The sequence below is a fragment of the Arvicola amphibius genome, chromosome 3, assembly GCF_903992535.2.
Source record: "Arvicola amphibius chromosome 3, mArvAmp1.2, whole genome shotgun sequence".
Taxonomy (NCBI): Eukaryota; Metazoa; Chordata; class Mammalia; order Rodentia; family Cricetidae; genus Arvicola; species Arvicola amphibius.
In genome coordinates, this window is record NC_052049.1 from 34900819 (window position 1) to 34926222 (window position 25404).

Sequence of the window (25404 nt, forward strand, 5' to 3'; positions counted from 1 at the left end):
AATTGTGCTTGTTGTAATAATACAAAGTTAGCATAGCCAAGCCCAGAGTCCTGGAAATAAGATGGGAAAACTGGTAAAACAAGAAAGCAGGAGGGAGCAAAGAGCCCTTGGAATGGGGCCCAGGCTTGGGACACCTGTTTCCAAATACAGTCGTCTAATTAGGCATTTTCTCACATGGGCATCTCTGTACATACAGATGGGCTGGAGGCAAAGATACAAGGCGGCATGCAGGCTGGCAAGGGAAGAGCCAAGACTGGTTCCGAGGTACACGAGAACTCTGCAGAAGCGTGTGAATGGCACCTCTGAGTAAAGGTCCATCTGCCTTTCTTCAGTAACTACTCGGGATTGGGAAGGCCACCTACTTTAAAACTGGCATGGCCTTCTGTTAGCGCTGTCATTGCAAACATTAACAGCGAATTACTTAACAACTCCCTTCATAGACTCGGAAGCTATTTCCTCACATGGAAAAATAACTTTCGGGGGAAAAAAAGCCTCATTACAAAATAAAATTAGGTCTCATTTTGAAAATGTGGAGGCTTGCTCCTCAGCATGTATTCCATAGCTTCTTCAAACTGGGAAAAGAATGAAGATAATGGACCTGAAAAATATATAACCAAAGCCACTCAGATTGGCCTCTAGATATTTCTAAGGGGATCAGTTGTAACAAGACTACCTGCATCCTAAGAGTGTCTGTGCTTCCTAAGACAGTCACAGTTGGATTCAGGGACCTGAAATCACCAGCCTCTTGTAAAATTCACCAAGACTTGAAAGGCCACCTAGCAGACATAACCTCAGATATGAAAACTCACCCAGCAAAATAACCTAATATTATCATATTAGAATGCACGGATTTCACTGCAGCAAAATTTTATCAAGATACCACTAAAAATTCCATGCACTGCACAAAGAAAAAAATTTTTGCTTAAATTCTTTCCTGCTGTGGAAAACAAGAAAAGCTATAAAATTTCTGATCTTAAAAACGAGAGAAAAATAAGAGGAATATTTTAATTTAACAAAAGAAAACAAGAAGAAGTAATTGCCCTGAAAACACTCCTTCACTACCTATTAGGACTGGGGCCTCAGGTTCCACACAAAAAGGAAAGGACAGAAGAAGCATTTGCAGACCCGTCACGTGGCATTATCTGCAGACAAGTACTAAGTATGAAGTAATACCGAGACCAAACCCTGGAGGCACCACTCTTCCAACTCTGGACAAAAAGTAATTTTACAATTCTTATGACAGAAAGTTAGAGGCATCAGGAGAGTCTCTAGTCTATTGTATGGACACTTAAAACATTGAGAGGTGAAAGGAAGGGGTCCTAAGGGGAAAAACGTCCAATCCCGACAGAAGTGGCAGCATTTGCATGCTCGGGGAGCTGCTGGCCATGCCCTGAAGCTCTCCCTATTCCTCCAGAATGGCCATTGCTCACTTTACATCAGTTACTCATCACTGGCACTGTGGACACACTACCCAGCATCTACTCGAATTAATGCAGCAAGCATCCCCCTTAACAGCTCACTATTCTGCTGTTCCTCTGCCCATAGGCATCACACCAGCAGGTCACCTGTCCCCTGCTAAGCTGGCAAAACCCAGAAGTGATCCAGCAGGAAGAACAAGACTCATATTCTTTACCTCTTGACATGAGCACAGGTGCTAGAACCCCAACACGTGAGCAAGACTCACTTCTAAGGAGTGGAACACATGTGACATGTGCGCGCATATCTTAATGAAATTACACCCACTTGGGTTGACAATGCTCTCCCCAAGAACAAACACTATCTAACCAAACCCAGGAATGAGAAACTTCCTTCTGAGTGTTGGTAACAACTCAGAAACTCTAAAAGCAACAATGGCTGTTGCTTTTTTGCCTTTGGTTACTCCCAGAGGTTGAAGGTAAGTCCCAAATGCTAAGATGCTACAGATTTGATTAAGATGACGGACCTCGGCAGGTTTGAGCTGGTTTGAGGAGCTGAAAGCCTGAGGTCTAGCTTTCACAGGACCACAGGTGCTATGCAAGCTGTCAAAGGATGGAAGCCATCAACACATCCACCCAGCCCTATCGCCTACCAACCACAGCAATGACCAGGATGGTAAGAGTGGCACTCCTCTCTCAGGGGCAACCAACAGTTTGTTTAAAATGGTCATAAGTCCTTCTCAAAACAAGGGAAATCACACCTGATCCTAGAACACAAACTCAGCTAGTGAGGTCACAGACCTTAGAGGACCTTCCACCTCCACCTCACTATGTCACCAGGATTCCTAACTGCATTGTAGAGCTTACCTGATACACAGTAAGTCTAGCTCTTATCTCTCGCCAAGGAAACTTCTCTTTGTAGCAGACAGAGACCACTTCAGAAAAATCACAACTGGTCAAATGCAGAGACCAACTGATCACAGGGTAGGGATCCAGTCCCAGTATCCATCACAACAACTGTACCAAAGGCTTAGGGAAACACCAGGAGGAGAGACTGTAAAAGCCACAGGACCAAGAGTGTGTTGTGAGACTATGCCTCCTAGAAATGACAGAGAAGCTAATACCAATGATACCTCACCAATATGGCTGCCTGAACGAGACCCTAAAAAGTGACACCACCAATAGACATGCTAACATAGAAAGGAGAAGAAAACTCACGGGGCTCTGCCACTGGATACGAACGGCAGGCAACTGTTGTCTGCTTGAGAGAGGGAGAACTGGTCTTTCCCAGGGATGAACCCCAAAACAGGCCATCCAACACCAGGTGGTCAGCCCTGAAATCATACACAAGCAACACTAAATGGACTCAGAAGGGTGTGTGTATGTGTGTGTGTGTGTGTGTGTGTGTGTGTTTGTGTGTGTGTTGTGATAATAGTAATCAAAGAAAAAGAAGTCATCAATTTTGCATAGGAGAGGTTGGAGAGAGGTGACGTGGGATGGATTGAAGGGAAGAAAGGGAGAGAGAAGATGATATAACTATATTTTGATTAAAATTTTTAGAATGCAAGGATTAAAAAAGGAGAGCAGGGAGGTAGGGAGGTAGGTGAGTGGGTAGGCAGGTGGGAAACAATTGTTCATTTCTAGTCAGACCTTGTAGCACTGTCCAGATAGGCAAAGCACTATGCACAGACTGAACAAGTTTGAAGACATTATACACGATTTCATCATTTAAGATCACTCAATGTTTTACTCTCTAATGCTCTAATCCTCTAATATTTTCTATCATTCATGACCGGGAGCCTTCAATTTACCATGTACTGACCACTGGGGTACTAGTGAGCATTATATGAATCATAAGAACAAAGATATTTAAGCCTCCAAAAGAAGAATTTATTCTCCATTTTTCTCCCCTGCATTCCCCTTCATATAACCCACATAATTTCAGGACTATTTTTTTATTGTTGTTGTTGTTGTTGCTGCTGTTTTGGGGTTTGTTTGTTTGCTTTTTTAAAAAAAAACTTAGATATTGTCTTTTAAGGGCTTTTATTGAACTTTTCATTGAGAATGAAAACTATTAAGTCTACATTTAATTCTAATGGCCAAGTCCTTTCTATGACACTGCTACTTCTTTACTGGATCACCAGGGGGAAAAAATCCTCCATAATGGGAGAATAATTCTCCTATTTCAAAAATCACAAACAATTATTATTGCTTGCGTGTAAAGAAAGCAGTATGGGATTCTCTTGTTTTTCTGACCATGGGGGTAAGGGTGAGTTTTAGGTAACACAGATCTGGGAGTGTCCTTGACAGTTATGCTGTAGTATAATGTTCTTGTACCCTCTAAAGATTTTGTCACTTGTATTGGTTTAATAAAACTCTGATTGCCCAGTAGCCAGCCACACAGGAAGTATATAGGTGGGGCGACCAGACTAGGAGAATTCTGGGAAGAGGGAAGGTTCAGTATGCCACCCAGATGCAGAGGACACAAGATGAGAGCCTCATTGTGTAAGATTCCAAAGCCACATGGCTAAACATAAATATAAGTATGGGTTAATTTAAGTTGTAATTTAAGAGCTAGTTAATGGTAAGCCTGAGCTAGTGAGCCAAACAGTTTACAATTAATGCAAGCCTCTGTGTGTTTTTGTGGGGACAGAATGCTTGTGGGAATGGGCGGGACAGAAATTTCTGTCTACACAGTTATCCATCTCACTGTCAATCACAGGCCCTCATACATGCATAGAGGAAATCAGAATAAACCACTCATCAACTGGATCACGTAAGGAAACACCGGGGGCTCAGCAATAAGAGTTCCCTTCTGGGCCTGTCCACTTCGTTCTCCTATCTTCAGCCAGAGCAAGGTTGCAGCCCTCAAGTCAGAACCCATCAACTCCTACTGAAGCCTAGAACTCAAGTCCCAGATATCATCTCATCTTCAGCAGCAGGGTCTTAGCAAGCTCCCCCATCTGGGCCTGGGTTCAGAACCAATTCTCTGGGTCATTCTTTAATATGATCCCACAGATTCCACAGTATGTCTGAACAGCCATATATACCTGCTAAAGACAAACATCCCCCAATCAGTATGTCAGAGATCGCTTGAGGCTTTCAGTAGTTCTAGACTTCTAGGTGCCCATCTCGGACTGTAGGACTTGCTTATGTCTGCCTTGGGCATTCAGCCTATTTTCCCTTTCCACTTCTTTCTCATTTTGAGAATTTATACTTAAGCTACCACCAGCTGTCAAGTGATGGCAATCACTCCCTCACTTCTTTGCTGTCCACATCCTTGGGTCTTCAAAGTGTCACACTGTCCTCTTCCATACAGGTCTACCATAGGTACAGGACTGTCTAATATGAAAGGCTGTGTGCCTGCTGCATTTCTGGCGATATACTTAAGTAAGCCTCTTAAACTGCCTTCCACCTGTCACCAGCCCCTGTCATTCTCAGGCCAGAAAATGGAATCACCACCCCAGAAAGGCCACTCCTTTCATCACAGTGAACAAGCATTTCTGAGACAGAATTCCTACTCAAGCATTCCTTTAAAGTGAGGATAATACCTATTAACCAGACCTCCTGAGGTCAAACAAGCAGACAACATTCCACTAAAAGGCTGACCTTATCTTGCAAGTCCATGACAGAAGGGAGAGGGGGGTGACATTAGAAAGGTACTAGCAACATGCTGGGTGTTTCAACACTCAGGCCCACCCTCAATGAGAAGAGCTTGAGGATCTCTAGGTTTCTCTGTCAGATGGTAAAAGCTGAGGGCCACTAACCCAAGCCTGAATGACAGGGCCTTGACTTCCACCTAGGTCTGGCGTCTTGAACACCAGGCATTTCAAATTGCTCCCTACATGGGCTTGCAAAGGGCACTGAGATACATGAGAAAGGTTTTTAAAACAAAGGTGACTTCTAACTCTAATTAGAGACCGAAATGATGACAGGCACATATCCAAACGCTCTGTGTTATAACTTCAAGGCACTGAAAACCCGCCCCCTCACTCACTCGTGTGCCAGAGTAACTCCGCAGGGCGGGGGGGGAGGAGGGAGCAGGCCTCATGGTGAAGCCTACGCTCTGCCTTATCACTGAAGATTAACTTAAGATGGCACTGCAAGCTACTTTGCAATCCTTAGCACTTGCCAACTGTGCTGACATTGGAATCTACATTTTCTTAATACCATGCCAAAAATAAAAAATAAACCCCGAAACCGACCCAACTAGAATAGGAACTAGGAACCCTCAATATCAAGTCTTCATAGCTTCCAATGTGGCAAGTATTCTACCACTGAGCCTGACTGCTTTTGATTTTTGTTTTGTTTGGTTTTTCCAGAGCTGGGTATTAGTGCCGGGGCCTCACAAATGCCAGGCAAGCACTGGACCCACGAGCCACATCTCCAGAGTCGGTCTTCACATCTCAGGGCAGTGCCTGTGTTCATCTAAAAGAGCCTCTTCTCCTCAGGAATAAGAAGAAAATACGATTACTAATAATCACATAATAAAAAGTTTGTTTTATAAGTCTGTATAAAGATGGGTAGGAAGAAAGAATTCCACAGGTGAAAAGAAACATTAGAAACTCATCTATGTCACTCTGGTTTCAAATGTCATGGCATACGTGTGTGTACATACATATATACATATTCATATACATGTACAAGTATATATATATGTGTGTGTGTGTGTGTGTGTATTATGTGTTTGTGTACTCTCAAAATACAGAAACTAAAACTCAAATTCAATGAGAAATATGCTCCAATATAGCTTCTCTTCTATTAGTCTAGTGACTGAGGAAATACAATCTGCAGACCAAATCCAGCCCACTGTTTGTTTTAGCCAATAAAGTGTTATTGAAGCATAGCCACATCCACATGCTTAATATTTGTGGCTGCCTTGTAACTACAATAGTGGAACTGAATAACTGAGATAGAAGCCCTGACCCCTCTAACCTACAAATTTACTAGCTGACCACGATTCAAACAGGGGTGTCCGCCCCATCTCACCCTACATTCAACGGAACAGGCTTTTAGTCTTAGTAGCTAAAAGAGCCTTCCCCGTATTAGCCTGCCAAACAGTAAGCTTTCAAATACATATTTGTTGAAAAAAGAAAGTCAGGCAGAAAAGCACAGAGTTGCAAGGAAGGGAGGTTTAGGGTTTTTCTTCTCCCAAAACTAATCTGGCACGCTCCTTTCATGGAACACTCTAAAAACTAGCAGATCTTTTCCCATGATGTGGTTGCGTATTTCAACACAGGAGTCCGCTAGACGCAGGATGCATGACCTGCAGTTTCTGGGCTTCCTTTAGGCTAACAAACAAAGACTAAAAAGTCATTTAGAAACAAAAACAAACAAACAAACAAACAAACCCTTGTTAATTTTTACCTCTTCTCCCACGCTCACTTTTAGAAGTATATTCATCTACGGCTATTATGTTGGGCTTTTGTTTGTTTTGTTTTTTTGTTTTTTCTTGATTTTTTCAGACAGGGTTTCTCTGTGTAGCCTTGACTATCCTGGAACTCATTTTGTAGACCAAGCTGGCCTCGAACTCACAGGACATCCACCTGCCTCTGCCTCCTGAGTGCTGGGATTAAAGGCATGCGCCACCACTGCCTGGCAACGTTCTTTTAAAATCACCTACTACACTAGGAAAAAAATCATCTTTTCCAGGTGATGAACCCCTAAAGAGTGTAGATTTGGATAACAAAAAAGGACTAGCTAAAAACAGAGGAGGGAAAGAATCAAATCAGTGGATTTGTTACACTCTTGTATGTATATGTATACATGTGTATGTGTAGGTAGGGATCATACCTGTGCCTGTGCCCATGTGTTCACTATTCACAATGAAATATTAAGCTCACACAATTATTAATAGGGCAATAACATGGAAAATATTTGCCTGTGAATATTTCAAGATGACCTATATAGTTAAGTTTTACCCCCAAACAAATATATCTGGATAAAAAGGAAACATCACTAGTCAAAAACCTGTTCTACACATTCAAGCTGCAGAAAAATGGTGGCCCATGTCCCTAGAAATGACAAAGAGGATTGGTCCTTCTGGCTGCAAAGGCCATCCTACTGCTTGCCCAGGGCCAGGATAGTAGGGGCCCAGAAATATCACAAATACCAGAAACCCAGCAGGAATCAAATGTTCCCAGATAGGTGACCCAGTCTTTTATTTTTTATTACTTTAAAAATATATCAATCCAAATTCCCACTTCCTCCCCTCCTCCCTCCTACTCCCTCCACACACTCTTCCCCCCACCCACTTCAATCTTAAGAGAGGGCCAAAGCACCCTGCCCTGTGAAAAGTCCAAGGCCCTCCCCACTACATCCCGGTTGAGCGAGGTATACATCCAAAGAGAATAGGATCCCAAAAAGCCAGTACATGCAGTAGAGACAAATCCCAGTACCATTGTCATTGGCCCCCTCAGTCTGTCCCAACTATCAACCACATTCAGAGGGACTGGTTCATTCCCAGTCCAGCTGGAGTTGGTGAGCTCCCATTAGCTCATGCACATTGTCTCAGTGGGTGAACCCCGCATGGTCTTGATTTCCTTGCTCATACTCTCCTTCCTCCCACTCTTTAACTGGACCTTGGGGGCTCAGTCCAGTGCTCTGATGCGGGTCTCTGCCTGTTTCCATCAGTTGCTGGATGAAGGTTCCATGGTGATATTTAAGATAATCATCAGTCTGACTACAGGCAAGCCAGTTCAGGGCGCCCTCTCCTCCATTGCTTAGGGTATTAGCTGGGGTCATCCTTGTGGATTCCTGGGAATTTTTCTAGAGCCAGAAGGTGACCCAGTCTTTAAAATACCTTTTTAGGTTACTATGCTTCATTTCAGAAAGATGAATAATGATTAAAATGTCATTTAGCAAAACAAAATCCCCTCTTAAAAAGCCCACAACACAGGCAGGTGGATGTCTGTGAGTTCGAGACCAGCCTGGTCTACAAGAGCTAGTTCCAGGACAGGCTCCAAAGCCACAGAGAAACCCTGTCTCGAAAAACCAAAAAAAAAAAAAAAGCCCACAACACATAGGGGGCAATGTCACAGGGAGGAAATAAGACTCGTGGACAATACAGAAAAGACAATATTTTCTACACAAAATGAAACAAAGAGAAGTGGTCCAATAATCACCCCGTCTAGCAAGGTGACTTGGAAAAAGCAGTGGTCACATTCAGAAGCATTTAAAATGATGAAGAACACCAGCAGTCTACCATAAATCAGTCCCTTCTTCCACAACAGGCAGCCACTCAGGAAACCCCCATAAAAGAAAGGATAAACGAACAGCCAATAAATCACATGAGAGGGCTTGAAATTCCCATAGCAGAAGCTTGACTTTCAAACCGTTTGATTCCAACCAAACAGGAGCTGAGAGTTCCAAACAAGCCCACAATTCCACAGGAAAGTGGCCCATCTCATTTGCCCGCACTTACATAATACGTCCTCAGCATTGGCCTAAGAGCAGACGTGGGCCACCTTTCACCCTAATAAATCAGAAATAGCTGCCACTTACAACGCCAGCAATCAGCTCCAGTATCTTTAACCCAGTTACCCTACACTGTGCTCAGGAGATGGGAGCTAGAAGAGTGAAGACCGCAGAGGAACTCAAGTACAACTGGTGGTGACTGGAGTAGTATATGTCCTTGTTTTATATTAAGCCTCAATTCAATCGTGGAAAACACTTGTATAGCACTTAATAGTGTCGCATTCTTTTAAATGACACACACACAGTGAAGCATTAGCTGTAATAATACGTTCCGAGGAGGAAACACATCACTGTGTGACTTTTCCACTATGCGAGCACCAAATAATTCATTTACACAAACTAAGGACACCTTACAATGTCGCTAAGAGATACGGTGCTTGCTATCACATATACCTGACTGCAGACTGAAGCATCGGTGTGTGTATGAACAATCCCCATTATACAGTGGGTGCCATTATACTATTTTGCATGGAAGAAGGAACTGAGGCATAAAGGCTACATCGAAGGTGAGGGACAAAACCGGAATAGTAGTACACTCAGTGTAGTCCATGATCAGTTGCCCTTAGCCATTACTTAGGGAGCCTCTCAGCCCAACCCTTGGTTTGCCTTATCCCATGTACCCCGCTCCAAACTCCAAGGACACTACGAAGCTGCAGCCTGTCTTCACTGGGACACAATTGTAATTTGTCTAGGAAAAAGAGGCCCAATACAGAGCCAAGGCTAGCCTAGTGGCAACCTCTGTGCCATTCACGTATGGACCCCAGCAAGTTGAACAGGGGCTTGCACAGTGTCTCAAGGTGGTATGTGTCTAAGTTAGCCCTAAAAAACAGCGCCAGAAAAGTCTCACAGGTGGGGGACGTGAACCAGGACCTACGTTCAAATTCTCCCTCCCGTCAGATCTAAGCCATGACAGCCAATTCCTCTGATTAGGCCTCAGTTTCCTAATCTGTCAAGTGATGGCAATAAAGAAATAATACAAAATGACATGGTACTACACTTCCCACATAGGTTAACAGCAGGCTATTGTATTGGCTGTGGTACAGTGAGTGACCATTGTTAGGTTAGGTCATTCTCCCCCCGGGTGGTATATGTGTTCATGTGTTGATGCAGATGAACATGTGTGTGTGCGCACGTGTGTGTGCGTGTGTGCGTCCCCTCCCTCCCCCGGTGGGAGTATGTGTTCATATGTGTGCAGATGAACATGTTGTGTGTGCGCACGTGTGTGTGTGTGCGTGCCTGTGTGTGTGTGTGTGTGTGTATGTGTGTTTTAGAAGCCAGTAGTCAATGTCAAGTGAATTCCTCAAATGTTCTTCACTTACTTTTTGAGATGAAGGTGCACAGATTTGGCTAGACTGGTGACCAGCAAGCCCTAGGGACCCTCTGTGTCTGCATCACTGGTGCTGCAAGTGACAGGGTACATGGGGCAGCACCCAGCTTTTTGAATGGATGCTACGGATCCAACTCGATTCTCATGCTTGCATGCCAGGCATTTTATTTGCCATCTGTGCCATTGTCCCAGTCCCGTTCTGCATGACTTTTAACCTCATCAACAGACCTCACCTCTGAGTTTCCATCTACCTATTTAAAACCCAGTTTAGATCTTATACAAGAACCTCAAACCCAATTACACGGAAATCAATTTCAACTTTAGTTCCCAACTGTTCGTCCCTGTCCCTTAGAACAGTACGTGGCCATTAGTCACCTCAATGCTTGCAATGCTTTCAACATGTCCGCAAATTCTTGACTGTCCTCCCACCAAGAGATGTCTCGTGTGCCTTTGTGAGTGTCATGAAAACAGAGCAGCAGAAAGGATGCCAGATGATGGCACTGAGTGACAGATGAGAGGAAGCCCGATAGAGCCTGTCGGCTTTTCCTGGTAACATCAGCTCTGGCAAGGCCTTCGAGTTCCCACATATGAAGTCAGGCTACCCAGGGGCAACCACAGAACAGAAAGACCACACAGACAGAGAAGCCACCATCCGTCACTACAGCCTTCCCAGGCCAGATGCCAAGTTCGTGTATGAAAACACTTTTGAGATGAACCCAGCTATCGCCGTGATTATACATCATGAGGAATCCTGAGTAAGAGTAACTCCTCCATTAAACATGGCCAGCCAACAGATTTGTGAGCAAAAGAGTTATTGTGTTTCAAGGTCATTCGTTTTTCTGAAATAATTAACCAAACAATGTTCAACCCCTAATTCAAGACATGTGGCGGCCGCACTACATTCGCCATACAGATGGCGCCGAGGGCTTAAAGTAAACAAGTATGTGGCGCGAACTTTTCGCGCCACTCTGCCTGGCAACAGGTTTCCACCAATCCTTTTCTGCCACGTCACCTAATCAGTAGACACGCCCCGTCCTCCTCTATATAAGCCGCCACTCAGCCCGGCTCGGGGGCCCCCCTGCTTCCAGCTCTCCTCACCAAGCAGCGCTTCATTAAAGTGTGATCAGAGAAGAATCCTGTGTCGGTGGTGATCTTTCCCTGCTGGTCAGGGTTTCCCTCGCCGCAGCTGGTGCCGAAACCCGGGGAACTTCGGCGGACACACGCGGGGGGTCGAAGGAGGGATTCAGAACTCTCACACGAAGCGGTCGGCGACCGGTAAGTATCCTCAGTATGCTTCTTGGAGGAATTAGTCCTTTGTGGTTTTGCACTAGCAGTGGTTTGTTTTTGCTTGTAGTGGTTTGGTTTATGCCTTTTGCATTTTATCCGTGTAATAGACCAGGAGAGGAGAGTGTCTCTGCCTGTAACATCTAAAGTGAAAGTAAATCCGTAGAGATAAGGCGATTTTTCTGCCCCTTTTGTAAGCCTCTTGTAGAAAAGTGAGCAAAGATGGGCAACGATCAGTCTGTCTCCAGGTATGCGATTTTGAGATCCCATACAGCGTTACTACAGGAGAGAGGATTGAAAAATCTCGAAATCCACCATAAAGGTGATTTTCGGGGATATTGATCGCATGGCGCCGTGGTTTGCGGGGTCCTGGGGATCTAAATCTGCATTGCTGGAGGAAAGCTAGGCAAAGATTTGGATGGCAGCAAAGGAACAGGGGCAATTAAAGAAGGGGACTTATCCTTTTTGGAGATTAGTACACTCCTGTTTGAAAGACGGAAAAATGTAGAGGAGTTCAAGTAAGAGAAGGAAGGAAATGCTAGCCACAAGACACCAGGACAGCCTTTCAGAAGCAGGTTCAAAGACAGAGGAGGATACTGAAGAAAAGTGCACGGGTAATAAGGAACAAAAAAGGAGAAAAGAAAGATATAAAAGAAAAAGAGGATCCTAAGATAAATAAACCTTCAGCACCTCCCCTATATCCGGTGCTGGATGAATTCGCAGCCTTGCGGCTGGCTGAAGAAGAGCTGGTAGAGGCAGAGGAGGAGAGCTTAGAGGAGGAAGGAAGATGCACGTTATGAGGAGGAGAGATTCATGGGCCAGCTCTAAAAGTGCCCTACTAGAGAGTTTCCCCCCTCCTTACGTGCAGCCCAGAGTAGCGCCATTTTCATCGACAGGGGCACTCTTGCGCAGTTAGCTGTGCATTTCCACCTTCAGTGGTGGTATTCCTGTTTTTGAGGATCAAAATCAACAAAGATATCATGAGCCAGTCCCATTATAAAGAGTTAAAAGATTTAGTGGAAGCGGCAAAGACTTATGGAGCTAATGCGCAGTATACCCGCACATTACTGACTCGGTTGACCACCAGAGCTATGACACCAACCAGATTGGTGGGAAATTGCTAGAGCATGCCTTTCTACAGGTCAATATCTAGATTATAGATCTATAGTAGTAGAAGCTGCTCACACTCAGGCTCGAGTAAATGCGCAAACGCCAAATCGAGCTCCCTGGAATGCAGACATGTTATTAGGGCAAGGGCAATGGACGGCTAATCAAACAGCCTATCCAGTGGAGGTATATCAACAAATTAATGAAATTTACACAAGAGCATGGAAAATGATACCAAAAAGAGGGTGTGAATTGACGGGCAACCTTACTAAAATTATTCAAGGCCCTACTGAACCTTTTTCGGAGTTGTGTGGCTCGCTGATGGAAGCCGCAGGGAAGGTGTTTTGGTGAAGCCGAAGAAGCCATGCCTCTGGTTCAGCAGTTAGTGTTTGAACAGGCTACTAAAGAATGTAAGAGAGCCATCATGCCGTGGAAAAATAAAGGACTGGATGCTTGGCTCAAGGCCTGCCGAGAGATAGGCGGCCCTCTAACTAATGCTGGTCTAGTGGCTGCTATGCTAGCAGTCTCCAGGGGGCAGGGAAGATCAGGTACCTGCTTTAATCGCGGGAGACCGGGGGGTTCGATTCCCCGAAGGGGAGCTGTTTGTGTCTTTCCTCAGAATCGGCCAGATCCGGTTGTGGATCCCTACCAGACTGACAAGGATCGTGACAAACACTGGAACAGCCTGACGAAGAGCAAGGAGATGTTGCTGCTCCTGATCCTGTTGGTGAACCTACCGGTTCCAGTTGAATCTGAAGAATCTTATTTCTGGGCTGTGGCCCGTACATGGCCCATTCCAATTCCTGTTCACAATGAGTCCACAATATTGCCACAATTTTTTGTTGATAGTTGCCAATTGAACTTAGTTTGCAAAAAGGTGGATGCACAGGAACAAAAATTTAATCAAACCCAGGCGACTATGGTTTCGCTGGGGGAATTTTACAGATTGGCTGGTAGATACCTTTTCATATATTAAGGAATGGGCAGGGGTTGGCGTGCTAGGATTAATATAAACTTCGGGAGTGATATGGCGGTTGTTTCTGATTCTAAGGCTGATTCGGGGAGTGAAGGAGGGAGGAAACGGGAAAAGGTGGCCATTGCTCGTGCCCTCGCAGCCTTGGACGGCCGGGTAACTCCTCCCCCCAAGCTTGGATCAGCATCTTACAGGACTCCTGACCCTAATCCTGCTTTTGCACACGAAGGCCATTGAGCCATTGCACTCGGAAAGAGGGATCGATGAGGTTCCCCTGAATCTGGGGACGGTGTTGTCCTGGACAGGAGGTTTTGCACCTAAGAGTGCACTGAGTAGATCCACTCAGGAGATCATGACCTTATGCAATGGGTAGTCCCGCTTATTTTTCCCATCCCTGAGAAAAACGGGACATGTCTACATTTTTCAGGGTAAGGTCCTCTGACCTCAGCCTTGACTGTCTTTTAAATTTCATAAAATTAAAAGGGGGGAACTTGTGGCGGCCGCACTTACATTCGCCATTACAAGATGGCGCCGAGGGCTAAAGTAAAACAAGTATGTGGCGCGAACTTTTCGCGCCACATCTGCCTGGCAACAGGTTTCCACCAATCCTTTTCTTGCCACGTCACCTAATCAGTAGACACGCCCCGTCCTCCTCTATATAAGCCGCACTCAGCCCGGCTCGGGGCCCCCTGCTTCCAGCTCTCCCTCAACAAAGCAGCGCTTCATTAAAGTGTGATCAGAGAAGAATCCTGTGTTCGGTGGGGTGATCTTTCCCTGCCTGGTCAGGGTTCGCTCGTCCGCACAAGAACTTTGCCTTTGAGATCTTCTTCTCATATTCTATATCCAACTGCAGATAAGATCTCTGCAATTTTTTAAAGGATCCTTAATCTATTGAAATGGCCCATCAATTCTGACTGTGAATTCCACCATCTCATTCCTGGATCAGTACAAGCTTTCCCCTGACCTCTGCCTGCTTTCACGGCCAGGTCTAAGGCGTCACTCTGGGCGACCTTTGAAGGTTTCCGGATTATAACTACTTACCTGGATTCTGCAGCTTTGGGTGAAGTCAACTACTCCAAACCCTGCCCCAGTCACACAGAGGCTTCGAAGTCATGATGTTATTCACCCCCAAGTCTCGGCACAGCTGTTCCCTGCCTGCCCTTGGCCAATGCATGTCCCTGGACCAACCCTACTCGACTTCAATGTTGCAAATTAAAAATAATCCCTCTGGGAAGCACTCCTTGGTCCCCAAGTCTAGGTTGGATCCCCTTTTCTATACTCTTTCTGTATCCTTTATTTTATCTCCATTATTTGTTCAACTCCTTTATTTTCCTCTAACAACTCAATGTTACCAAAATGCAACTGCTTAGTCTTTTTTGCACAAGAGTTCTTAGGCAACTTGAAAGGAAGTCGAAGTCACTTGTACCCTTGTATATCTCTAATGCCGAAGTACACCAGAAGATAAAGGGCTTACAAACAAAAGTGCATGGATTAACGAATGATAAAAGCACGCAAAAGGCAATTTTATAGTCAATAAATCATAGAATACAATGAAAGCAAGGATCACTATTTCAGGAAGTACATAAAATAACAGAAAGAATGAAATTAATAAACCCACTTTCCAATATATCAGCTGTTTTACTCATGCAAATCATTACAAAGGCTCTAATATAGCCAATTTTTGCGCATGAGAGCTTGGTGGTCCATGGTGATTCTATTAGATCACGTCCCTAATATCTATAGTTTTAGAATAAGTACTTTCTAAAAACACATACAAGTTAGTCGGGGGTGGGTGGTTGCATGCCTTATTCCCAGCACTCGGAAGGCAGAGGTAAGCAGGTAAGCAGATCTCTGAATTCGAGGACCAGCCTGGTCTAACAAAATTAGTTCCAAGGACAGGCTCGGAAAAAAAAAAAATAAAAGTACATACAAACTTAAGGACTGGCTATCATCTTCTAATTGTGCCTAATAACATTTAGGAGGGATAGTAGCAATTGGTATCATATCAAATGGGAAAGCTAATCTAATAGCCACAAAAATCTGGAGAACAGTTTCCTTAAATACATAAATTACATTAGGACTGTTAGTAATATCCCTCTCTTTTCTCCGCGTTGCCATGAGTTGAGCTTTGAGAACTACATCATATTACGCAGATTACAGACGAAACATCTAGGACAGACTTCAAACTCAGTTTTATTCTCTACCAAAAAGTACATACAATTTAAGTTGTTGCTAGTCTTTCAGCAACTAGGGCAGTCATGACTGCTCAACTCTTCTACAGCTTTGGTCCCCTCAACCATTTAAAAAAGGACAGGCAGGGGACAGACAGACAGACAGAGAACTAACACTCCTACAACTCTCACAGGCGGGGCTGTGAAAGGACAGACAGGTTAGCATTTCCCACGGAATCTGGCACCGAGTCATCGTCCACCAAAAATAATTAGCATTACCACCGCCAACTTCACTTCAACACTTCATATAACAAGAAGTGCTGGGTGTGTTCAGAAACAATTCTAAGTGCATTACAAATATCAAAATTATTTAATCCAATATCAAGAACCTTAAAATATTTCCTTTGACTATTTAATATATTTCATGTGAATTATTAAATTAATATACTGTATTAAATACTTAATATATTTCTTTTGACCCAGAAATCTACTTTTAGGATTTGGTTACAAAGTACAGTTACCCTCAAAGGAGTAGGAACACTGCCTATAACAGTGTCCCTTTAGAGCGTCACCGAGCACGTTAACAGGTACGGCCATGCTGTTCCGAGGGACCGTGTAGGAACCTGTTCAGCGCTGACAGTTTCCAGTCTTCTCTGGCACCCTCGTGACATAAGATTTGCAGCAGTATCACACACCCACAATTCACTCTGGAAAAACCCCAAGGGACGTGCTGGTGAGCTATAGCTGTCAACTAGACATACGCTGGGATCTTCTGGAAGGATGGCTCAGTCGAATGATCGGATGAGCAGCTTGATGGACGTGTAGGTGTCTACAACGGATTATCTTGACTGCTGGACTGATGTAGAAATGACCCTAACCCACTATGGGCGGGCACCACTCAGTGGGCTGTGCCTAACCGTGTAAGAGTGAACCGTGTGTAAGAGGTGAACCGTGTGGTAAGAGTGAACGGTTAAGAGTGAACCGTGCTAAGAGTGAACCGTGTAAGAGTGAACCGTGTAGAGTGAACTGTGCTGGCAATGGAAGCATTGTGGCAGCGAGGAGACATTCGTTGTCTTCCAACGACGGACTGTGGATATAACTAGCTGTTTGAGTGCCTGCCCAGACTTCCCCAACAACAGACCACAACCTGGACTCTAAGCTGAAATGTGACCGTTTCCCCCCAAACTGCCTAAGGTGGATGTGGTTTATCCAGCAATCAAAATGAAGCTAGAAGACATGGAATGCCGTTGGCCAGGGTTCGTGACATTAGCCAAAACTAGAGGAAAGATGTGCTATCTTAGGAAAGGGTGGCACTCTGATGAGGCAAAGTACCATTCATGGGTACAGTGCAGAAATCCCATGCTGTAGAAATTAATATAAACTGAAAACTTTGTAAGTACAGTGTATAAAAGTTTCCCCGTTAAAGATTCCAGGATGATTTCAAGATGGGTACATACACGACTACAGGATAAACTACAGTATAAACATACTAAAATTGCAACCCTCAACTTCCTGTTCCGGTCTGGCCTGGGTTACCAGGTTACACACCCAAGATGTATTGCCCCAACTTTGCCTTCTGTTGTGGTCTTTTGCTCTAAGAGTTACTTTAGTAACAAGTACGTTATCCAAATCATCTCAGCTCAGCTCAGACACACCTGCCATTCAGCTAGTGGCTAAAGATCGATTAGGAGAGTAACTTCGAAACTCAAAGGAAACAAACTGGTGGACTTTACAGACGCAGTGACTGGCACGGCAACGCTCCACTCTGATGACTCGTGGGGTAGACATTTAGAATTCCACGCCTCTCAGGACCAGCCCTCTTCCCTGACGTGAGTGCCTGGGCAAACGCAGGCAGCATCTCTACAGACAGCCCGGAGCAGTAACATCAACTCTACAATTTAAGCATCCATCCATTTGTCCTAAGAGGCATGAGAACGAGACCCACTAACTTCTGGACAGCTGTCAGCAGTGTGAAAAGAGCGCGAGCCTGGCTGTGGCCTGGAAGTTCCTTGTGTGTGTGTGTGGGGGGGGGGGGGGTGGTTTGCCTGTCTGATTTTAAGAAGCACCGAAGCTTTGAAGCTAAAATGCAAAATATCAACACCTGCTGAATCAAAGCGGCAAGGACACAAGAGACTGGTTCCCGTGTTGTGGATATCTGTACACTGTGTGAAATGTATTGATGTGATTGATCGGTGCGATAAAAAGAAGATGGCCAACAGCTAGGAAGTGGTTAGGGACTTCTGTGGACAGAGAGGACTCTGGGAAGAAGAAAGGCAGAGATGCCAGGAGATAGGGAGAGGGAAACAGGAGGTGCAAGACAAGAAGAGCGGTAATGTCACGTGATAGAACGCAGATTAATAAAAATGGGTTAATTTAAGGTATAAAAGCTAGTTAGGAACAAGTCTAAGCTAGGTTTGTGAAAGTTAGGCCAAGCTTTCATAATTACAAGAAGTCTCCTGGTCATTATTTGTGAGCTGGAGGTCCACAGTCAGTCCGACACGAAGCTTCCTACACTCCCTTCCTTTCTTCTGATTCCTGACTTCATGCCCAGGCTGGCTGACCACGAAGACTGTCCATGCTGCAGTCAATGGGTCCCCAAGTGGCTCCACACTCACATGCCCCTGAGAGTTAGAGGCAAAATCAGCAACTGTCCTGACAGACAAAGAACCCACAGGAATTCCTCTCTAAGACCAGAGAAAGTCTTCGGCCCAAGGAGAAGCAGGCCAGTGGTCAGACTAGTTCCCGGCAAACCAATTTACAGTGGAACCTGAGGAGCTTGTCCTACAAATTCAGCCTTTCAAGTGGCCACTCAGAATTATGTAGGTGTGGCTGGGCTGTGAGTCAAAAGCCGAGGCCAATGTTTATGCAAAAAATGAAGGCGGGCATAGGTGTGAGCAGGTGCTTGCCTCGGGGCACACACCACACTCGTCCTTGGAGTTCACAGAGGGCCTCTCAGGAAAACAAGTGACAGCAGCAATCAAGTGACCCTTCAATTTCCAGCATTGCATCTAGATCCCTCCTCCACAATAATTCATTGTGCTAGCTAAGCTTTATTGAACGGTGTTCATAAGCACAGGCCTGGGATCTAACAAGGTGGATTTAAATGCCAGCCCTGACCCTCTCTACTGGTTTACAAGATCCCAGCAAATACTCAACCTTCCAGAGTCTCTGGTTTCTTCTTTCTAAGCCTGTTGTAAGTGATATTGATGAACAGGACTGTGGCATGATTAAATTCGAAGATGAAAAAAAAAAACCCTCCTCACTATACTTGGTGCCTACCCCTCCACTTTTACCAGGCTAGAATTCAGCGGTCGACGAGGGATGAAGGCAGTGAGAGACTGCCATGGATTGGAGGCTACAGATCAGATTCTAGGACTATATCCATTTCAGCACAAGAAGTGAGGACCAGCCAGAGAAGTTGGGGGAATCAATGCAGATGAAAACACAAACACCTTGCGCAAAATCAAGACTATCAAAGTGTGATGGAGATCCACCAGAGTCCAGTTTCTTAGACTCCTGAAGCATTTGGGGGAGATGCCACATCAAAACTGAAAGCAGCTGCAGGCCCAAAATAGCTTGTCCTTGCTTTTATACCTCCACTCATACAGGAGTTTAATTCCAAAAGATGTTGTTAATGGTATTAGACCCCGGTACATCCTTACAGTAGAAAACGCTACCTAATACTTCACCTATAACGTCATCATTAACTCGACTTATGAAAAAATAACAGGGGAATTTATCACACCTCACTGAGAAATAGATATTTTTTCCTTCTCTTTAGTTGTTTTCCCAATCCCTGGGAGTGAATGTCCCTCTGCTGAGGGCCATAGCCTGCTGTGGCCTAGTGTCTGCTAGTCAGCCTCATCTCCTAGGCTGTACTTGGCAAAGGCGTACAACAGACTTAACAAAGTAGATCTTGAGTGCTGGTGACAGGAGCGAGAGGAGCCAGGGCAGAAGGCAGAGGTGGTCCTGAGAGTGACAGTAATAATGCTTAGTAACCCATCTGCATCTGGTGGCCTCGGTGGCCAGAGGAAAGACATTGTGGGACAGAAAGCTGAGCACACAACACCTTCCAGCCAGCCTTTCCTATAATGGTTTACTTGTGTGGACACGAGGCATTTAATATCCAACTACACTCCATCAGCTTTTAATACTCAATGCCTGAATCCCTGCCCTGTGTTAGAGAGAATGGCTTGGAGGGTAGAGACAAGAAAGGAGGGCCTGGGGCCACAAGACAACTCACTCACTTGCTAGTTGTATGAGCCTTGGGAAATTGTCTCTCTTTCTGTGCGTGTGTGAGCGTATGTGTGCAGACACCCTCCTTGGACAGGTAAAGCCTGTGATCAAGAAAGCAAGCCAATCCAGCCTGGTCTACAAGAGCTAGTTCCAGGACAGGCTCTAGAAACTATAGGGAAACCCTATCTCGAAAAAAAAAAAAAAAAAAAAAAAAAAAAAAAACCAAAAAAAGAAAGCAAGCCAAATTCATCAGTGAATTTAGTAAGTTAATGTTCCTAAACCCAAGCATAAGAGACAAACGCGATGATCGGCTGTCAGCACCGAAAGACCAAGCAAGCTTGTCTGGACACATCTACAAGTCCAACTTTACATCGCATGCTGTAATAAAACAAAGAAACACGAGCAAGAAGAAATGCACTACAGAGCAAAAGCGCATGTCATAGCCTGCCTTATTGCCACAGGCCACCTCAACTCTCCTGCCACAGGCTCCCCAAGGGCCATGTGCCTTGCAATCTGCAACCAAAGGGAGCCCTGTATGTGTTCTCCGTGACCCCAGAACATGGACAATAGAGGGTTGAGTAAGCATTTGTTGAATGGGCTAAAGAACATAGGAGCGTGCTGGAGCGATGGATCTTGAGAACACCTGGGTTCTACATGGCAGATGGCACCGTCATCACTTTAGGGGCAGGGATCTGACGTTCTCCTCTAGGCTCTGCAAACACTGCCTGCATGTGGTGTACAGACACACTTGAAGGCAAACACTCGTTTATATTGTATATTTATGCATATAAATGAGGTTTTTAAAGTTTGTATTATGTGTATATATACACACACACACACACATAGACATAATACAGATAAACCTTAAAAATATGAGATTGTGGCTATATTTTCCAGAGGTATTGACTGACCCTCAGAAGTCTCATCACTTCTTGCTTCCTGAACACCCTCCAATTCTTCAGTATACTGAGACTGGTTTAAAATGCTGCAACACAATCATAACGTGTTAACATTCTTATTTGAAAACCAATGGACTGTTTATAAGTAAATTTGCCTCCACTATCTCTTTTAATCAACACTGGTATTCTGTGGAGAATAATGAACTTTATAGTAGTTGTGTTGGTGGTACAGAAAGGTCCACACCAATTAATGTACAAGGCAAAGACATTTTGAACTGAAGGGAATGTAGAAATTGACCCTGTCCACCTTCCCAAAGAGAAATTCATAATGCATCATTCTCTCATTATAAGCTCTATTCTTATGGTACTTATAACAGCCTATCTTATTTTTCCTATTCTTATAATAACATTAATTATAATAATAATCTTATTTTTATAAAAACTTATTCTATCCTAGTCTTTCTTTTTACCAAGCTTTAAGCATTGCCATAACCCATCAGTGGGAGAGAGGTATACTGCCTGCTGGTGACAGCAAGACCTGACCTGTCTGGTTAGAACATAACTTATAAACTTCTCCAAGGGAAAGGAAAAAGAAATGTAGCATTCTCAGACAACACCCGCATTGTCTAGAAAAGATAAGACTTTTATGTTTAAATTACTAAACAAATTCTATCTTGATCATCTTAAGTGTCAAGGATACATTCTGCATTCCAAAAATCAAAATACCTAATCCAAACAGATATTATCTTGTCTCGGTTTAGAAGCCAGAAAAGAGAACCGAATTGATCCTCCCACCTCACACTAATTCAACCAACACATCATCCGGGGCTCTAACTTCACGCCAGGCACCAAGCCAGGTCAGTTCTAGGTGTAGCACGCAATTATTTAGGATTTGCAAGTTATCACTCTCTCCCTGAACCAAGAGCAATAAAACCTCTGCCTTAAACATTAAGACAGGGCCTTCGCCTCAGCTGTCACCTCAGCTGTCACCTCTGAGAACATTCAAGAAATTAACTGCAACCTCTAAGATCAGAGAGCTCCCTGCATTCATCTTCTCAATGCAATCCCATTAGGAGCTGTTAAAAATAGTACACACACACACACACACACACACACACTTCTTTCTTCCTTCCTTTCGACTTACCCCAAATAAGAACAACTAAGGGATGATACCCAACTAAAGAACAATGGACAATACCCCCACACAGCTTTTCTTTCCAACACAACAACAACAACAACAAAAAAGTGCAGAATACTTTCAAAGAGAAGAAAGGAGGGCACACACCACACGGTTACTCCCTTCAAGAGCAAGAGGAGAGCACTTCCTGGAGCCTGCAACCCAGCTTGGAATGAAAGAACCAGATTTTTTTTTTTTTTTTTGGATGATTAAGTAAGTAAAAGAACTTATGGATCGATTTACTTTACAAATAAGATCCCAGGCACAATCGAAGATATCGATCCTGTATTTGTCAGAAATGGGATTTTAAATAAACACTCCACAAAGAGATGATACATGAGCAAACAGGTCAACCTAAAGCCAGGAAGAAGGGAGTTGATATAGCTCGCCCTTGTCTATGAGAGTGGAGCAGCATTGAAAAGCATAAGGAAGCTCCCCCCCCTCCTACCCTCCCCCCATTGCTGGCATGCGTTTGTTTTCCCTCCAGTCCATTTAATAGCGAAGGACTCTTTTCACAGCACGCCTAACACACTCATAAAACCTGAACTGCTTCCTCTAAGATTTGCTGTCTGCCCCTCTGAGTATAGCCAATGACGGATGGGACTGTTTCGCTGCACTTGGGACTCTAAGAAAGCATAGTGAAAGGGACAGAACAATGACTTTGTCCTAAAGCCACCAAGGAGCTGCGGCATAGCAGGTAAAGCAAACAGGCCAATTCAAAAGCAGGACCCAGGGATTGTGACCTAAACTCTCAGCGTAACCTTATGCCAACAAATATTCAGCCACCCATCCTGAATCGAAGTCTCGGTGGAGGTTAACCTGTGTCATTTCTGATACTGTTTTCCCTCAGTTCTTTGAGTAGGCCTGGCACCTCAAAGACAGCGATGTGATGCAGTTCTAACACAGCCTCAGCAAACATGGGAAAATAATGAGAACCCCTCCTCCAAATTCCTCTTGGAAGCACCACTGAGTTAGGTACCCAAAATTAGCTTCCGGCGGCACAAGTGATGGATCCTATACTTTCTTCTTATCTGGAAATTTTGCTCCACAAACTGGCTTTTATTGAGACAGATTACAAGAGATAGCAATAGCACACTGTATGGGATAAGCTCAATCAATCATTTTATTTTGAAAACAGTCTTCCTGACATATTTGAGAATCATCAACCTACAGCGCACCTTGTACTTTAAAGAATGTTCATAAACAGATAACCCACTTAAACTGGCTACAGCAAGAAGTGGGTAACACCCCTTTCTGACGAAGCTAGAAGTTGCTGCCATAAATATGTATGTAAACAGCAAAAGCAAATCTCAACTCAGAATCTTTGATTTCGGCTTCGTTCTCCAGCCCGTGCATGTACTGGCCTCCATCCTTGCCAGAAAGTTCATCAAACTATGAAGCCTCAGCGGTAACATATATTCCTGCGAATCTAAACAAACCCTCATACCCAGGTAACATGACAAAGACAGCCCTCTCCTTCTTGATCTGGAAAGCGCTCAGTCTTTCTCCTTACTGCCTCAAGTGTAATTCCTAGAAGGCACTGGCGAGTCTCTGCCAGGCCAGTCTGCAGTGGAAAACCATGTGTTCTACAAGATGACAGGAGGGCTAAGGCTTCAAACCCTCTACTTCAGCTCTGCATGGCAATAGTGGTTCAACCTCACGCCATCAACACAGTAATTGTAAGGGCTCGAACACTGCTCCTGTCAAAGAGAATCTGCTTGACCACAAACAGGCAGCTCTGTGGAAAGACAATTTCTGGAACAAAAACAAGGCTTGCACAATTCTAGAAACACGTTCCGTTCCTGCACGGTGCTAAAAAAACTTTTCCCACCTAAACTTCCCAGCACACGGCTGACTGAAACCGGGGTGCCTAGCCCTGCACAAAGCAAAAGCGGCGTGCACCACAGGCAATGCCTGTCCCTGCCCAATCCTGATCAGACCGGGTTGCAATGTGGTTTAGTCCGGTCTACTTTCTGGTAATGTGTTTTTAAAATCCCGCCTCGACCCAGGTCATTCCTTTAGAGATCTAATAACAACCAAATGACCGGACCTGCGGGGCACTTAGCGAGCCATTCGGCTTATAGCTCTTTAATAGCACCGGGAGTCCTGCTAAGGGGAGAGCGGAAAACTCCAGTTTCCCCGGAAAGAAAGTCCTGCTCCGGGAGCGTGGAGAGGCGCGCGGAGCGTTGCCTCACTGCCCGCAGCTCCGCCGGTTCCCGCCGCGCCTTTACCTGTCAACCCGGCCTCCCCCGACGCCGCCCCTCAGAGCCAGCCCCGGGAGAAAGCAGCCCCAGGCATCCCATCCCAAAGAAAGAAAGCCAGCCGCAAGGCTGCTGCTCCAGGCGGGGGCCATGGGCCACCGCGAGATCCGAGAGGCGACACGCCACCCGCGCCCCGCACCTACCAGATAATCCATGTACAGAAACGCCTCAGTTATCCGGAGATCAGACATCCGGCAGCCTAAAGCATCCGGAATGGCTCCGAACCCGGAAAAAAAAAAAAAAAAGCAGCGTCTCGGGCTGCGAGCGAGCAGCTCCTGAAAAAGCCAGCAACAGCGAAAATAGCCGAGAGCAGCCGAGGAGCCGAAGATTACACCAGGGGAGCGGCGATTGGCCGGGAGGGCGGGCAGAAGGAAAGGAGCGCGCTCATTGGCCGAAGCGCCTATAAAAGGCAGGCCCCCGGCGGATGGCAGCAGTGAAGCGCGGGAGCCTGTAGGGTGCTGGTTCCTGTGTAGGGGGGGGAGGGGCGGGCGAGCGGAAGCGCCGGCCCGCCCGACACTGAGAAACACTCTGCTGCCGGGCGACCTTCGCAGGCTCCCTCGGCTAGCAGGCGCCCGGAGACCCCGCGAAGCTCCCAGCCTGAGGCTGGAAAGCGGCGGTATCCCCGCCCCACCCCTTCGTAGGAAACCCACTCGGGGCGTTGGGAGGCTTGGTAGCCACCGAAACTTACTTTCTCTCCCCTGAGCTCTTTCCTGTGGCCTTGAGGCACCAAGGACTTGCGGGTTAGAAGGGCTGACGCCCTCTAACAGGCAAGCTGGGGGCGGAGGGGGGGGCGCACGCAAAGACGCTCCCAGCGTGTGCTAAGGCGGACAATTTGAAAGTAATCTTGCCGCTCGGAACCAGCGCGGTCCGGAGGCATTCTTAGAACCCTAGACAACCTCGGGAGAAGTCACGAGTAAGTTGTTCACCACAAACACTCGGTTCTTTGCATACGTTTAAGGCCGGTAACATTGACCAAAATCCAGTGTCCCTGAATAGAAACGAGCAGAGGGGTTGTGAAAGCCCTTTAAAAGACCCAAGTAATATTATTTGTGACTCTTTATGACTCTTATTTTAAGAA

The 25404-nt window shown here is 45.3% G+C and overlaps 1 protein-coding gene across 3 annotated transcripts in view; it reads right to left on the reverse strand.

The window, feature by feature from the left end:
* The window catches only part of Arl15 (ADP ribosylation factor like GTPase 15), a 361818-nt gene extending 337263 nt beyond the window's left edge, over nucleotides 1-24555 (reverse strand). For 2 of the 3 annotated variants that reach the window (XR_005284686.1, XM_038323071.1), the window contains exon 1: nucleotides 24470-24555. Coding sequence is in view for 1 of the 3 variants with exons in the window: in XM_038323071.1 (XP_038178999.1) it covers nucleotides 24470-24517 (48 nt within the window). In the remaining 2 variants the exon portion in view is untranslated. The remainder of the gene's footprint in view (nucleotides 1-24469) is intronic. The other variant, XM_038323072.1, reaches the window with a different exon arrangement.
* Between the last annotated feature and the right edge of the window lie 849 nt (nucleotides 24556-25404).